Source organism: Seriola aureovittata, chromosome 13 (genome assembly GCF_021018895.1).
Source record: "Seriola aureovittata isolate HTS-2021-v1 ecotype China chromosome 13, ASM2101889v1, whole genome shotgun sequence".
Lineage (NCBI taxonomy): Eukaryota > Metazoa > Chordata > Actinopteri > Carangiformes > Carangidae > Seriola > Seriola aureovittata.
In genome coordinates, this window is record NC_079376.1 from 9718433 (window position 1) to 9734988 (window position 16556).

At 42.0% G+C, this 16556-nt stretch overlaps 1 protein-coding gene across 2 annotated transcripts; it reads right to left on the minus strand.

The window, feature by feature from the left end:
- On the minus strand, nucleotides 1-14703 carry col10a1a (collagen, type X, alpha 1a). Of its 2 annotated transcripts, none has more exons than XM_056392665.1 (3): nucleotides 14360-14703; nucleotides 4298-4442; nucleotides 1-2267 (listed from the first exon to the last, which is right to left on the minus strand). In XM_056392665.1, exons 2-3 carry the CDS (start codon nucleotides 4425-4427, stop codon nucleotides 445-447), a joined length of 1953 nt encoding a protein of 650 aa, XP_056248640.1. In that variant the 5' UTR covers nucleotides 4428-4442; nucleotides 14360-14703; the 3' UTR covers nucleotides 1-444. The 2 variants fall into 2 exon arrangements, with proteins under 2 accessions (XP_056248640.1, XP_056248639.1); XM_056392664.1 differs by lacking the exon at nucleotides 14360-14703 and adding an exon at nucleotides 4823-4949.
- Nucleotides 14704-16556: the final 1853 nt, after the last annotated feature.

Sequence of the window (16556 nt, forward strand, 5' to 3'; positions counted from 1 at the left end):
CTTTTAATAAGGTTATTGGTCACCCAAACAAAGACAAGGTTGTACAAAAACAAACAAAAAAAAACAAAAAAAAAAAAACGGACAAACACTAAATTAAGACTTGCCAGTTGAAGTCAGTATAAAAGGAACAGAGTGGAAAAGAAAAAGTCAGGACACAACACAGTTATAACACCTCAATTTCACATGCTGTCTCCATTACAAAAGCTAACTGGTAACTTTGTGGATTGCTTCCCCCATCCCTGATCACCTGTTTTCATAAATTAGTTTTCCTTCTTCTAAGCACCTATTTCTTGTAGTTTTCAAGTCGAGATGCTACTATTCCTCAAAGAAGGGTGAACTGCCTGTCTGTTTGGCTGAGGAAAAATGAACAGGGAGTTTACTTTAGTTTGAGAAATAGATTGCAAATTTAGTTGGTTGGCTTTTGGGAGCTACTGTATCAACGTATCACGTTGAAGCAATGAGGAACCCAGAGAAAGAGCAGTGGACATTCTCGGCAGCAAAGACGCCATTGGCCTCATCATCAGGGATCTGGACGTAGACTGTGTCCTGCTCATCGAGCAAGAGGACAGCGCTACCAGACATCTGGTCCAGGAAGCCCTTGTTGTACTCATCATAAGTGAACATGACAGGCTGGCCATTCTTGTACAAAGCAACTAGGGCATGAGCTCCATTAACATGGATGCTGTAGGCAAAATAGTAAACTCCGGGAATCTGGCAAGTGAAAATGCCGCTCTCAGGGTCATAGTGATTCTCAGCATTGTACACAATCTGGTCAAACTTAATGGGGGTGCCAGCAGCGGGGTATGGGGTAGCCAGAGATGCAGTGAAAGCAGACATGGGGGCCTTGACCATAACCTCACCAAATCCCTTGCCCTTCTCAAACATAACCTCACCAGGAGGACCTGGGGGACCAGGAGGGCCAGCTGGGCCAGTTTCTCCATCAGCACCAGGCTCACCGGGTGCACCAGGGGCACCCTGAGGTCCGGAGACACCCTTAGCAGCTAAACCAGCAGGGCCAGGAGAGCCAGGCAGACCTGGGTGTCCCTTAAGGCCAGGAGCACCAGCAGGACCTTGAGGCCCGGAGGGTCCTCTGGCACCTGGAGCACCATCAGAACCAGAGGCACCTGGCTCACCTGCACGGCCGGGAAGACCTTTGGGTCCAGCAGGGCCTGGGATACCTGGGGCACCTGGGGTACCTGGAGCACCTCCATCTCCTTTGTCACCTGAGGCTCCAGTGGCTCCTCTGGGTCCAGGAGGACCAGCTGCGCCTGGGTAACCCTGCTTTCCTTGGAAACCCTGTGGTCCCTGATCTCCCTTGTTACCCTTAGGTCCCTGAGCTCCAGTTGCACCTGTGTCACCTTTGGGGCCAACAGCACCAGCTTCACCTTGGAAACCTCTTGCACCCTGAGGTCCAGCAGGACCAGTGGGGCCAGTAGCACCAGTAGCACCAGTATAACCTGTTGGACCTTGCTCACCCTTTGGACCTGTGGCTCCAGTGCTACCTGTAGCTCCCCTCTCTCCCTTCTCTCCATTTACACCTGGCTTTCCATATCCGGGGACACCAGGAGCACCAGGGCCCCCAGCAGATCCCTGGTGGCCTTTAGGGCCGACTGGGCCAGGCAGACCGGGGGCACCATTCTCACCTGGTTTACCTGGCAGACCTACACCTGGGGCACCAGTGTGTCCCTTAGCTCCCTGTGGTCCCATGGGACCAGGGGCACCATCCCTACCTGGGCTACCTGGCTTTCCTGACTCTCCGGGTGCACCCTGTCTTCCTGGCTTTCCAACTCCAGATGCACCTGGTTCTCCTGGTGGGCCCATTGGTCCTTCAGGTCCTGTCTCACCCTGAGCTCCAGGAATTCCCACTCCTCTATCACCCTTAGCACCTGGAAGTCCAGGCACACCTGGGTGTCCTTTCAGACCAGACTCTCCCCTAGGTCCCATTGCTCCAGGAAGACCTGAAGGTCCGGGCTTTCCAGTTGCAGAGAGGCCAGCAGGTCCAGGGCTTCCAGGAGATCCTGGGGCTCCCCTAGGTCCCTGAGCGCCAGGGGCTCCTGTGTCTCCCTTCTCACCAGGTGCTCCATGGCTGCCAGGTTTGCCTGGTCCACCTGGGGATCCAGGTTTGCCAGCAATGGAGCGGCCAGGAGATCCAGGAGCTCCAGGAGATCCTTGGGGTCCAGGCAGACCTTCGGCACTCTCACCTGGGGGGCCAGGAGGGCCAGCAGGTCCCTCAGGGCCAGGCTCACCTGGAGGTCCAGGCTCACCTGCTGTGAAGAGTGAAAGAGAGAGCATCATCAGTACCACAAAAAACAAACAAACAATCAACAACAACAAAACTCCACAGAACTAACAGTGGAAAATGTACACACTCATTAATTGTGTGATGCATGATATTGCCACTGTAGCTTGCAATGCACTGGTATGATATAGTACTAAAATTGAAATTACTTGTTAGAGTTACTAAAGGGAGAGACAGGATCAACTATAATGTGCTTTTTGAAACCTCTTGTTTAGTTTGTTATGACTTTAAAATGTAAATGTGAACCTGTAGTCTGAGCACCATATTCATACAATGAGATCTTAGGATACAGACTCTAGTACCTCTAATTACAGCTCAGAAAAATATAAGAACAAGACCAGCTCTCAGCTCTGAGTTTATGTGAGTATGAGTGAGGTTTGGCAGTGTCCTGTTAACTGACAACAAGGTTGTTCAACAATCAATTGTGAAATTAATTTAGAGAAAATAATCTTATTCAATGCTCTTGTGTTTTGCACCATAAATTAAAAAATTGTGGACATAATATAGAATAATTTACTGATTGGTAATAACAGATTCAATGGTATCTGATTTCTAATTAGAGGTGGGGCGAGTTTTAGTCCCATGAACCAATCTTGTACTTTTGAGGTATGATATGAGGTATATATATGGAGCTGATTCAATGGTGAACCTTTATTACATCCTTCTTCTAATCTTAAACTTGCGAGTTCTCCAGATGAAATGTACAAATGTGTCTCTGCTTTCTTTTCATATACGTACATTATACATTTATTTTAATATTTAGGCATTTATTTAAAAATCTATAAATAAAAGAAAAGGATTTTATGTGTGCCGGTCACAGACCTTTAAGAGATCTTCTGTCTTGTTTGTGAAACAGTAGGTCAAAATGAGAGGGAGTCTTTTTTATTTGCTGCCTTAATGTGGTCACATGTGTTTGAGTGTAAAAGGCTCACTCTTTGGCCTGGTTTGGATAAAGCCAAACAGATGTTTCTACTTCTGTGTTCAGCAGGCACACCCAATCAAACCACACTGCTGGGTGACTGGACTGTAATTGTCAGTGTCAAACTAAAAATAATTCACTAACAGCTACTTTCTCAAATAAAAATAGCAATATGCTGCGTCACATAAGAGCAACACTTCATATTTTGTAATGCATGTAAGCCACACCATAATTAAAAATTTTAAAATGTAGTAAATCAATGTTTGCAGAACTCTAATATGGATATTTTTCTTGTTGTGCATAAAAAAAACAAAGTTCATTTATGTTAAAAAATAAGTGAAATGTGCCTCGACTAGCATGAGTGTCTGAAAGCAAAAGATGTGGCAACATTTACAGCTAAAATGACTGAAAGGAGAAAAAAAGATTTAATGAACAAAATGCACTGAATAGAAGAGTAGTCTTAAACATTATGCTTCTCAAAATATTCAGTTTTGACCATCTTAACCCTAACACTACAAAAATTAAGAAATGTGACTGACACATGAATATTCCAGTTTTCAAAAAGAAAAAAGTATTTACATGGTGCCTATTGCTTTAACCATAATGATTACAAAATAAAAAAAATGTAAAAATCATTTCAGTAAAAATGTTGCTAATGTGATTGCCTGAGGACTGAGGAGTTCCAGCAAAAGAAAACCGAAAAGCTCTTCACTGAGTAAATAAGTGTTATTCAAAGCCCAGATCTAAATGGACTGTGTGATTGGAGAAGCATGCACACTGTTGCAGCCAATCAGAGCACAGGATGGTTTCAGAGCAAGGTGGAGTTGAGTTTTCAAAGTAAAGTGCAGCTGGCTGTGGCTAGCATGTGTCTCGCTACTTCTCTTGCTCATATTGGCCACAACAAAGATGCTTATTCCCTTGCTGGAGATTCAAAGGTAAGGCAAGACTGTGATGAAATGTTTAGTCTTTTAGAGAGGAAAATCTGACTTTAGAGGCTGTGTTTGTGAAGAAATAAGAAGCAGAAAATGCTAGCATTGTCAAAAAGAGACTGTATAGAGGAGGAGGTTGTGATTTCTTACCTTGGCTCTTCACAGAGTAGGGCTGGTACTGAGGGGCGGCCTTCACCAACTTCTTCACCACATAACGATCCCCATGGGCCGCTGCCATGGTCACCATGAGGAGGAGGATGCTTGCTACTCGCATGTCCATCTTGCAACGTCTAACCTGGAGGGGAAGCAAGGAGGCAGTCAGGACAACCAGTCTCCAAGTACACAGTGTCAGCAAGCTTTAGTTTAAGACTAGTTTAAAAACTGCCTCAGCTAAGTGCCTCAGTAAGTGTACATCTTTGCAGAAACTCAATAAGCAACAAATAAGATGGGATAAGCTAGAGTAACACAGTGTAAAGTTCAGTTTTTGATTCACTTAGAGCATCCTGGATCCTTCAGGACTGTCTGAATGTCACCAAGGAAGCTCAAAGCAAGCCAAAATCTGCCTCCCTTCCCCAGCATTCAATAGGAACCACTTTAGGCCTAGACACAACCAAGATGTTGACTACACTCCTCCAGAGATAGAGCTGTTCAGAGAGGAAGAGAAAACACACTTACCAGCATCCAAAGGAGGGAAAACCAATCTCTTCAGCACCAGTTAGCTCCTGGTGCTGCTGTATATCCTTAGGGTAGGAGCACAACTGAGGATATGCTGCCTCCCAGTACAATGATGTGAGTATTTATACCATATCTACCCCTCGCATCATTAAAAAAAAAAAAAGGGCCCCCACCATGCAAGTACCTCCCTCCTCAGTGCTAGGCTGTAATTAGCAGACAGATCTGCCCAAAGTGGGCATGACACATCAGGGTGCCTCCATGTCTTGAATATCCAGACACATGATTATCACTTATTTCAGTCTTCTTCTGAACTAGGAAATAATCATCTTCAAAACAAAAAAATGAAATAAATAAATGAATGCAACACAAACTAGCTGTGTAAGAGGAATAAAGTGATGACAACTTTTCATTTTCAGCTTTGTTAACACTGATATTTGCACTGCAACATTTAAACTTTTACAATATTTAAACTTTTTATGCTTTTTGTATATATTAATGGATGTTTATAAGACCCCCTGTATAAATATGAAAATGTCTGAAAATAATCAAAGCACATCTATAAATAAACAAAACGACACCAGATTTGTAGTGGCACCTGTGCTGCTTCACAAAGGTTGCATTGAGGATGTACAGTACCAGACTCTTAATTTACATCTTGTCCAGCCGGCTGGTGAAGGCACGCCTTTACCTTTTTGACCGTCTGGACACCTCCATGTCTGCCATGATAAGGTAAACAAGGGAAGTGGTGGGGAAAGTTTGTCCAGAGCACCATGGATGAAAAGGTGCTGAAGATCTAAGATGTCTTAGTTTCCTCAGATTGAAACAAAAATAATTATGTTTATTCCTAAAGTATAATGTCATCATTTAAGGGATTGACATATTTAGTTTTTCATATATTTAGTTGTGTACATTTCCTGGGTATTAATCGGTCAGCTTGTCATTGTGGACAAAGTGGCCTTGATTTTCAGTCTCTATTTCAGGATGAATACTTTTTCTTAAGTTAGTGTATTTTTGTAGGTGTTTCACCCTCAAAACAGCTAATAAAACTATATAAGGAGCCACTGGGAAAGACATTTGGGCTTGTTTCTAGGCAGCCTCGTGAATGCAGCCCAGTGTGACAGCCCTCCCGTGCACTCCTCATGTTTGGACACTAGAGGGCAGGTTTTACTATTGTACAGCAGCTCTCCATGGAGCGAGTATGCTGCTGCTATGGAGAAGGGGCCATGCCCCTGTGGTCACCTGTTATTTTTGGCCCCCTCAGTGTATATGTATCATCAGAGGTTTCAGGCCTATTCCTACAATTACAGCTGGTTTCTGTCATGATGTTGTATTTCCTCAATCAGCTCTATCCTCCAGTATTATCCTCCCTCACCCTCACACCCCACCTTGCCTTGCTTACTTTGAGATCCTCCAACTGTAATTTCTCAATTTCAGGCCAGCCACATAGGAAATGCATACACCCAAATAATCACATGTTCTCAAACACACAAGCAGCCATAAACGATGTGTAGGGTACTCTATGTTCCATCCCAAAATCTTCCTCGACATGGGACCATTTATGGCACATGTTCTTCCTGTGTTCTCATGATGTATATACAGCGCTGACTGCTGACACCATGTGCATTTACATTTGCAGAAATCATTGTGACGAGTTGCACGACTGAGGGGTTCACCAGGTTTCTGTATGAGGCGTCTGTTCTACACGTGATTGTGACATGCAGCTTTCACCAGGGGTATAATTAAAGATTCTACAACATGGAGCTTGTTTGAACCTTTTTTTTTTTTTTTTTTGTAAATTAGACCAAATTATCTGCAATTTTCCAAAGTGCTACCTTCTCTGGTTTATAGCACTTAATCATGTTTGGCAAGCATTGTTTAAGTTTGCTCTTCCTGTCAAATAAAACATAATGTAATTTGTGATCTTCATTTCCAAATGTTTGCAGTGCTGCTCATAACCAAGACAGGAGTGATGGCTCACAGCGAAGGTGCAGACTGACTATCTGAGGCGCTGTGATGATAGAGAACTGTCACATTACACACGCACGTGTCACAAGTATCTCGAGCAGGAGAGGGATTGCATTCGTGCCAATATCATAAATGCTAGTCATATTTTTCATTTTGATTTCACGTTTGCTCTTGCTTTATCAGCTGAGTAATGTCATGTTTACCCAAGTGTTCAGCAGCTGAAGCTTCCTGTTCTGATTGATTTACTGGTGAACACCACAGCACATGTTCCTGGTGCCACGGGTTTATATATTTTTTAGTTATACTGTATTATTTAAAAAACTCTTTATGCTTGTGCCCCGAGAGGAGGACCAGCTATTCCAGTTTTAGTCAGATTTAGATGAAATAACAGAGCAAGATAGGGTGGAGTTAGGATTTTATATGTTTATAGGTCCAGATCATTTCAGTTTATTTATGTTTTTCAAACACGGAGAAACCACTGCAAAAGAGGTTCTCCATTTTTAGTCCAATGTTCTGTTCTGAGAACAATGATTCATTTCTTTATGCATAAAAAAACTTAACAACAACCTGCATCTGCACGTGAATCTGTCAAGAGGACGAAACATTCATTGCTCAGCCTTGGAACCAGAGTATACTTTGGCTTAAGGAAGACTTGAATTAACAGTGTAATTTGGATGTTGTTTATAACCTTGCAGCATATTTTTTTTATTTTCTAAACACGCCAGTGCGCTCATTTGAGATGGACTCTGTGTCCTTGTGCTTATAGTGGCAGAATTGAAGGCTGTGAATCTGCACGGCAGGGCCCTCTCTGCTCCGCTCATTACAGCCCCGCAGATGCTTGATGCGGTCGGCAGGCCTCATTGTAATAACCATTAGGAATTAGGTTAACAACCTTCAAACTTAAGGCGGTGACGTCGCTTTGCCCTTATATTGTCGCCTCACTGTAAAATGCACACATGCTTTCAGTTTCTTCTTGTCACGTCATACACTTGATATATGACATAAAAAGTTTATACTGTATTTAGAAAAGTAAGAAAATGGCAAATCACTGAGGGCCTCTTGTTTCAGGATCACATTGATTTCAGATAGATTTTCTTTCATGCCTGTTTCCAATAGTTGATGTGTAGAAGAATATTTTGATATCATTTTTATTGTCTTCCATAGAAGAACACTGATAAGACGGACAAAAACAAGCATGGGAAGCCGTGACTAGGCAAAATGTCGTCGTCTGACCTTCCTGCAGAGGACATATGCTGGCATTCTGAGGTCCTGCTCGCTGTTCAGGCCTTCATCTGTATCTAACAGCAGCCCATAGATTTCACTAACTTCCCCCGAGAGTACTGCTGGACAGTGTTACTGGCAATGTTGGTGATGTTTGTGCTTGTACTCTACAATGATAACAGTGTTTGAGGAAAGGTTTTCGCATTTTCTCTGTTTTTGTTCGCTCCACTGCCCAGGAATTGATGTTTCTGGTTTCTTTGCCTTGCTGACCGAAGCTCAACCCACACCCAAGAGGAGAACATAATTGGCGGTTGATGTAAGGGGACTCGACCGAGCACGTGAGTTAAGCAACGGCTAAAGATACACCATCACGGCTGGGATACAAATTTAATGTTTCAATAAACTCCATGGACCACTAAGAGCTACTTTAAACTTTATGAATGGCAGACTTGATGGGGGCCCTTGTGAGTGATTGGTGGGGAAATTACAGGGTCCTGAAAACAAACAGGGACCCAAATGGAGCCGGACGTGTAAAAGTAACTGAAAAATGGTGGTAGTGGCAGTAGCCTTAGAGAAGAGGGCTGGTGTCTAGGAGATCACCAGTCTGAAACACCAGAAAGGCAGGAAAATGGGGGGGGGGGTGGATGAGAAAGTAACAGTTGGGTGTTCGTCAACAACTGTCAGGTGTGAATGTTGTAGCTTGATGACTGCGGAGCAGGTTCCCTGAGCGTCGACAAACAGTGGCACACCGGTAAAGAAGTTTACAGAAGTTTAAATTTTTACTTTAACGGTGTCCTGTTGTGTAAACACATGAAATTCACTTTGTAATTTAGTTGATAGGTTGTCAAGAAATGGAAATTTGTGCTCACGTGCTGCCTGCGATGTTATCACCAGTCGGAAAACAAGAGCTTGCTTATTGCCAGTCAACCAAGTCAAGTGCTGCTTTATCTGACTTGGTTGTTTCTGCTTTCATAGTTCAATTTGCTGTAAGTTTATTTCTGGAAAGGTCTGACTCAGCTTCTGGTTTGAGGCGGCTTTCTTGGCCTTTGTTTGGCCGAGGAAATCAGAGTTTCAGAGTTGCAGCAGCCAGAAACTAATTTAACAAGAAGTGCGCAGCCAGACGGTTTATGAGGTGCTGCAAAACAGCACTTGTGCACACAATGTACTACAAAAGGTAAGAAGGTCAGAATAACACATATAGATTTTTTTTTATTATTGTTTTTTTTCCTCTAGCAAGGAACCAATCTTTGCTGGTTATATTATAACTTTCCACTACTCTCTTTTTATCATCTCGCTTTGTTCCAGATCTCTGTTTAAAAAGTAAAAAAAAGAAAATCCCAGTCAAACAGTAGACATACTACTCAAAGTCTGCTTATTATGGGATCATTTAAAGATATCAAAGTTAGACAAAACCACCTTAATGGGATTTCTGGTGCTTAAGTGTAGGTGGTGGAGTTCTGTATTTAAGGATAATGACTAATCCGTTACATCAAGCCTGCAAAAATGTAAGGTTTCACTGTCTGTATCAGGCAGCGCAAGCCATTTCACAACAAATGTCACAAAATAAAAATAAAACACAACTTGTCAGTGTGTGTGGCGAAGTCTCTGTGAAAGTCAGGGGGGTGAAAACGCTCAGCTCTCTTACCACAGAGTAAACTGCATCAGAGCAGAAGTGGGTTTATATTTGACTTGTCAGTTCACAATTACATTTGACACTTTCTGTGCCTGAAATGCAGAGCGACAACCAAGACACAGTGTTTATACATCACAAAGTCACCTCACCATGGTTAGTGCTACACCATAATGACTGAGACAAGACAAGTGCTCTGCTCACTATATTTGGTATTTGGTTCCAGCCAATGTCTGCCTCTAAATAGGTGTTGGAGCTAAACTGTTAGTTAGTGCCCACACAATTTGCACATGTCTCCTCGTGCTGTTCATATATAAAGACGTGACCACAGGCAGTTAGCTCGAGTTTAACGCACAGAATGTCCAAAACAATGCCGGGGTCGAGTCTCGGTCTGGTGCGGTTTAGAGAATTGTTTTGCTGGCTGATGGACGCTGTATGGGCTGATACTCTGACCAGAGCCAGAAACAGTGGCTTAACTGTGACTAAATGGGAATCATTCCACATTATGTAATATACACAAAACAAAATCATCCTGTCTACTCTCCAGAAATAACATATTAATAGCTCAAAAAATGTGTTTTTCTCATTGTTGTATCACTTGGATGTTTGACTTTCACTGTGCGCAGAATGATGTATGTGCAAGGTTTGACACTTTAAGGCAGTTTTGACATTCATCTGCGGAAATGGTTTCTCTGTGCTCACATTAAATCTCACTTTTTTAACAGTTGTATGTACAAATGTGATTTATGGCTCAGAGTTAGAATGCAATCGGTCCAATATGCAACTTAAAAGAGTGTGATGTGGAGCCTTGAAGCCTCTAGTGCACACACACTGAGAATGGACTTTTCAGTGAGGAAGATTTTCTTGTTCACATTGATGTCCTATGTAATTCTGAGGTTTTTTCCCCCACAGTGAAAAACAAATAGTAAAAGTAGTAAAAAGAACATAAAGGTTCCATGTGAAGTTTTCTTTAAATTTTTAACCTTATACTGAAAATGCAAAGAAGCTCTTGGCAAGACTGGCAAGTAAACAGCTGTTAATGCTAACGTATAGCAATAGTCAAATTTACACATAGCTCATTTAAAGTTTTAAGTCTGTTGGAGCAAACATAATGCGAGAATGTCAATTTAAGTGTTACGCTTTCTGCTAAAATATTGGCTCTTGCAGAGACCGGCATCTAAACTAGAGAGAGAGATACTTGTGAGCAGGTAATTATTTATTGAGAATAGTTTTAGCACAGCACTAACCTGCCCAAGCATGCAGCACATATTAAACCATCTATTTAAGCCCTATTGGTTCATCCCTCTGGTTGCCCCAGTTAGTGCGCCTTTGGACCCTGGTATACCTGTTGGCATGTCTGGTTTTTGTGATTGGAATTAGAGGAATTAGAGAACAATCAAAGCCACTTGGCTAAAATGTAATTGAAACATCAATAAAACCAAAAACAAGTCACCAACTAATCTCTACAGAATTAAAGTATTATAAAAATGGCAAATATGCAGCTGGTTTTTTCAACCGAACTCAGATGTGACCAAGAAGTCTCTCCATAAAACCAACAGCAAAGTACTCTATTTGCCTGCTCTTTGAAGGTATTAAAAAAAAAAAAAAAAAAAAAACCCACACTCATTCAAACAAGTGACACGGTGCAGATGTTTTGGAGTTTGTTATTGGTAATCCACAGACACAAGAACATCCCAGAATAAATCAGGACAAACTGAAGTTTCATTCCATATGGTTTTCATGGTGGCAGCTGGCTCCTCATTGTGTTTGTTTAAGGGGTTTAGGGGACTAGACTTCGTATTTGCAGGATATTTTGAAGAGACGCGCCAAAGGTGGATGCTGAATGCAAAAACATTTGTGTTGTGAGTTTGTCCAGAGCCTCACGTGGCCTGTGATTGTGGACATGGAAAGCTGTCTGACACAGCATGGGTCCAGGGTATTTCTGACTTCACAGTATCTTTTGAACACCCACCATAAAGGAAACCATAGAGCATTAAACATGTCTAACCACAGGTCATCCGAGACTGGTCCTGACAAGCAGACAAAACAAATCTAAAGTCAAAGTGTAAAAAGGCTCACAGGCTAAATTTGATTTGTTTGGTGGACATTTACTCTGAAGTGTAACAGAGACAGATCTTTGTGTTTGTAGTTCTGCAGGATGCTTTCAAATTATGAGTGATTTAAACTTTCTTTTCACAAAGAAAAATCATGGTTGAGTATATCTTTAAAGGAGTTATTAGACATGCATTTAAATTAAATGAGCCATAACCCCCCCCCCCCCCCCCCCGTTTTTGAACAGGTAATGCTGGCGTTCAGATGATGTACAAGAAATGTGCACCCTTTTATTTCTCTAGCTTTTTACATGCACTTGTTAATAAAAGGCTTTTTGTGAAAAGGTTAAGGCTGAGGCGTCTAATGGGCTGAAAACTGGTGTATGTGAGTCAGCTGCATTACATACATTAAAGCTATGGAAATGTAATTTTATAAATGAAAATCAGAGTAGCTTCTTGTGGGGTCTAGATGATTTATTTTCCTCACACAATTTCATAAATATACCAGCGTGGCCTTCCTCCTGCAGAATTTCGGCTTCATATTTCTCTTAGAGCTGATCAGAATCCAATGACAGAAATAATAAATGCTTCCAGGTGGTCTGCAGGACCAATGTTGCAAAGCAGAACAAAGAGTTTGTTATTTTGATGAGCCAACAGTTTCTCTGTGGAGAGCCTGTTTTACTGCGAGGGCTCGTCCCGGCCCGAGCAGAGCCAAGTGGTCTTAAACACAGAAGGAGTGCGAGTCATTGTGCTCTGTAATTTCGGCACACTGCAGCTGTCTTAAGTGACCGCGGCTGTAGACCTGTTAACCAGCCTGATCCACATGTAAAACTTTCCCTTCCTTCTAACATAATAATTATAATGTCACTTCCCAGAGCTCTCTCCCTCAATTGCAGCATGTATAGGTTTAACTGCAATGACAGCTTGCTGGAAGATCTTTCTAGGACAGGCCTGATGACTATTTTGGGTCTCTGACCTTGTTTCCCGACAAAGAGCCTCTGTTAATCTCTTCTATAATTCCTGTACCAAATCTCTTTTTTTCCTGGATAATGCAGCTACTGTAAATACCATTTTTCTAAGGTTACGAGCTTTGCTTTTAAGGCACATCTAAAGCCTGTAAGTATAGGCCTATGTCTTTCTCTCTAGAGCTGGGGCTGGACAGTCGAGTCTGGATGGCACAAGGTGAACTGCTAATTCTGCTTAATGGCACACATACTGTGTGAGACTTTGAAGAGTTTCCAATTGGTATTTTTCTCAGCTATTTACAGTTCTATATTTTAAACAAAATCTCCAAATGTGGAAGTTTGAGGTCCTGTGGTAAAGGAAGAGAGAATTACAGCCCTAATACTGGTGCACTTTTTCTGCTACAGTGTTTACATTGGTCTAGTCACATTCTGGTCAGTGTGCAACAGCTCGTGGTTGAATAAAACTGTGGTTGCAGCCGCTGCTTCAATCTCATCTTATGCCAGACAGACAGGTGGACACAGACAGTGTCTGGAAAATCCTGTAGCAGAATCTAAAAGGCAGCCGCTTTCTCTAGTGGCTGTTTAATAAAGGGACAGACATTTGATCAAACATGTTTCCCAAAGACGGAAAAAGAACGCCTCACTAACATGGTGAACTACTGGTGCGTGCATCTCACTCAGCCAAACCTCCCTTTTGCAGGAGGCTGTAACCACTTTGGTTGTGGCAGTGAATAAAAAATATTTTTTTGTTCAAAAGCGTTTGTTGTATTGTTGTTGTATATAACCATTGTATTTCAACTAATTATTTGTTTTACAATATACAGATCAAACATGATTATAGCATCTTGCTAATTATTTTGATAGGACAAGATTTTGTTTTTAGTTTTTAGTTTTAATAGTTTAGGGCTTGGAGCAAGTGATTTTGGTGCTTTTTAAACTGGGTGCACTTTTATGACTGATCTGACATTTGTCCACGTTTGTCTGCACAATGAGCAGCTTCGGACATGTTGGTAAATTTAGCCAGATTGGGTTTATTAAAGTTTAATACGTCCCTCATACAATCAAACCTGAGCTACTAGAACTTCACAAAACACTCTTCAACAGACCAACCCCACCACTACCCATCTGCGGTCATACTGTATTTTTCTAGTGGAAGTTGGCTTACACAGCATCAGCAGTCATTGTGTGCAGCCTAAGATGAGAGAAAACGGAGGGAGCTGCTGCCTGCTGCAGGGACGGCAGACAGCAGCTTGATAAAATATTCATATTTTATGGGTATAAAATTTGTTTTTGACTTCCTGTCTATCCCACATCTCCCTCCCATGCTCACAACTTCTCACGAAGAGGCCTAGACTATGTTAATTAGCTTACTTGTTATGTACCCGAAGTGACCATATTTAAGCATGTATATAAACTTTTTACCAATACTCTCAAGCATTCAGCCACATTTGCTAGCGAGCAAACACTGTATATGGACTAGACTTGCACTTTACACATTTATTATTGTCATATAGCCCGCCAGCTCCTCCATGGGCCCATCAGAAGGGTCTGAACATGCTCTGACAGAGTAAACACTAACAAGTATGTCACTACAGACAGGGTGTACCTCGTTAGATCGGTTAGATCAGTTCATTTTGCGCTAACCATAAGCACATTTATCAATATCTACCAGCATTGTGTACCAGCGAGCCAGGTGACTGCCTACCTTTTAAACGTGTAGAACTTCGATTCTCGCTCCATTCTTCCCTTATTTTTACTCCTTTAGTCCGTAAGGGTCCACAGATCACAAAAATCAAAAGGGTTTCTTCATGAAAGTATTCCGGGTTATGAATATCGTCCAGAGAAGTCCAAAGTAGACGACCGAGCGATTCTGTCCGCTGCTCTTCCCTCATTTCTCCTCTGTCTTTCTCTGCTGCAGGATTAGCGGGTCTGCTATTGTTTGTTAGCTTTACGGCTACAAAATGGAGGCCTCCATGTAACCGAACGTAAGACGTGATGACGTCTTTTCCGTCAGAAAAAGCCAGTTTTTTTTCACAGCTTCTCGCTACCTTGTAGATAGACATCTCCTCTGACCAATCAGAGCAAACTAGCGGGGTGGGCACTTCAGAGAGCTTTTTTTTTTTTTTTTTTTTTTTTTTTTTTTTTTTTTTTTAACACCTCTTGACAGCTGTTTACTTAGCAGTGCGGAGGAAACGTTGCGAACTTCACTCCTTCAAGAGCTAGAGCTGTCTCCTGTAGTGGAAAGCATCGCCAATATTAACTCTTGTCTCTACCACGTCTTTTCTTCTACTGAAGTTGGCAAGCTAACCAGCTAGCTCTGGACTGTCTCGTCAATTTCACCTCTCTCAGTATTTGGACGTGTTGAAAAACGCGTTGTGTTGTAAAGACAACAATGTCCGAAGCTTTTGTCATTCCATAATCACTACTGCCCGCCCCCAGCGGTAGAGAAATCTTATAAATTGCCCCATTAAACCTGCATTAATTGAAGATTGGGGCAGAGCAACAGGAAACTAACATACCTTAAATTTATGTAGAGTTGTGTTTCTGAACATGATGATATTCTCCCTTCTTTTAACGCTAATATTTTTGATTTTTTACCTGTTTAGTACTGGGTTTCACCTGTGGGTTGCTAACTGGTTGTTGCCTGGGCAAGCGTACACTGGATTTTTAGAAATCTTTTCTTTTCTTTCGCCCTCTGTTATATCTGAAAATGATGTTGATGAGAGTGACCATAAAACAGAAACATCAAGATAAAAGATCCTCTGTAGAGCTGAGTGGTAGTGCAGTCAGGTGAGTCAGGTGTGGGTTAGTCACTACAAAACCACACAGATTAGAACCCACTATGACTCACTTTCACTTTACACATAGTAAAAGCATGGATTACAGCAGCTAATTCTTCTTAATGAACATTTGTCATTTGAAATCAGGTCATAACAAATATCACTCAGATAATGAGTGCATGTATTTATTTCTGGTGTCATTGTGTTATTGCAGAGTGAACAATGACGGCGTGACGCCACAGCAGGTTGAAGTACTTCTAAAAGAGTGTGGAGTCATCTTGAAAATATACACCACTGGACACCATCTCTTAACGTATGCTGATTATAACAATGCTAAATATATTTTTTGCTGAACAAGAGCATGCAAGGATTTTCAGCTAACCCAAACTTAATGGTTTATGAGGGATTACACACAGATGCAAAATGTTTGAAGTCAAGTTTTATGTTGCAATTCTAATGACAGAGGATTGTCTTTGTCTCCTCCTGTTGCTCTGTTTTGAAATAAGAGATTTCAAACCTAAATGAGATTAGTTACTTGTCTGGACTCTTTATGTCAAAGCCCTTCACTTTCACTTTATACACATATGTGAAGCCCCTCAGTTGATTGCACAGCTTGAGCCCACCTATACCTCACAGACAAGTGGTTTGCTTCATTGAAATTAAGCTAATTATATTCCACGCCTGTACACATGCAGTTACTGTAAGCTATACTTTCACTCGCTATTATCTCTCCGAGCTTTCGTGACTGCGAAACACCCATTCCAAATTAAAGGTCGGAAATGTGCCAAAACCTGACATTATGAGCTGAGAAGCTTTTTTTTGCCTGCCCAGTTTTTCTCCAGTCTGTCAGTCTGTCCTGGTTTGACAGCAGCTGCCAATTGAAAGCTGAACATAAGCTTGAGCTTGTTGAGATCAGACTTCTCCTCCAGTCTGTGCAGGGAGCAGGAGAGCTGAGGTGAGCTCCTCCAGATGATTTAAGCTTTCTGCTCTGTGATGAAATGCAGCAATAAACTCTAAATGTCAGTAATCACCTGGGGATAAGAAAAGAGACTGGTATGTGCAGTCACACAGAGGTGCACAGACACACACACACCTTGTCAAACACACTTTCAAAGCAGAAAG

Excerpts from the sequence above, each read along its gene's own strand:
- col10a1a (XM_056392664.1), bottom strand. Across the intron at positions 2,268-4,297 it reads CTACTCTGTGAAGAGCCAAG|CAGGTGAGCCTGGACCTCCA; the intron begins GTAAGAAATCAC and ends CACTCTTCACAG.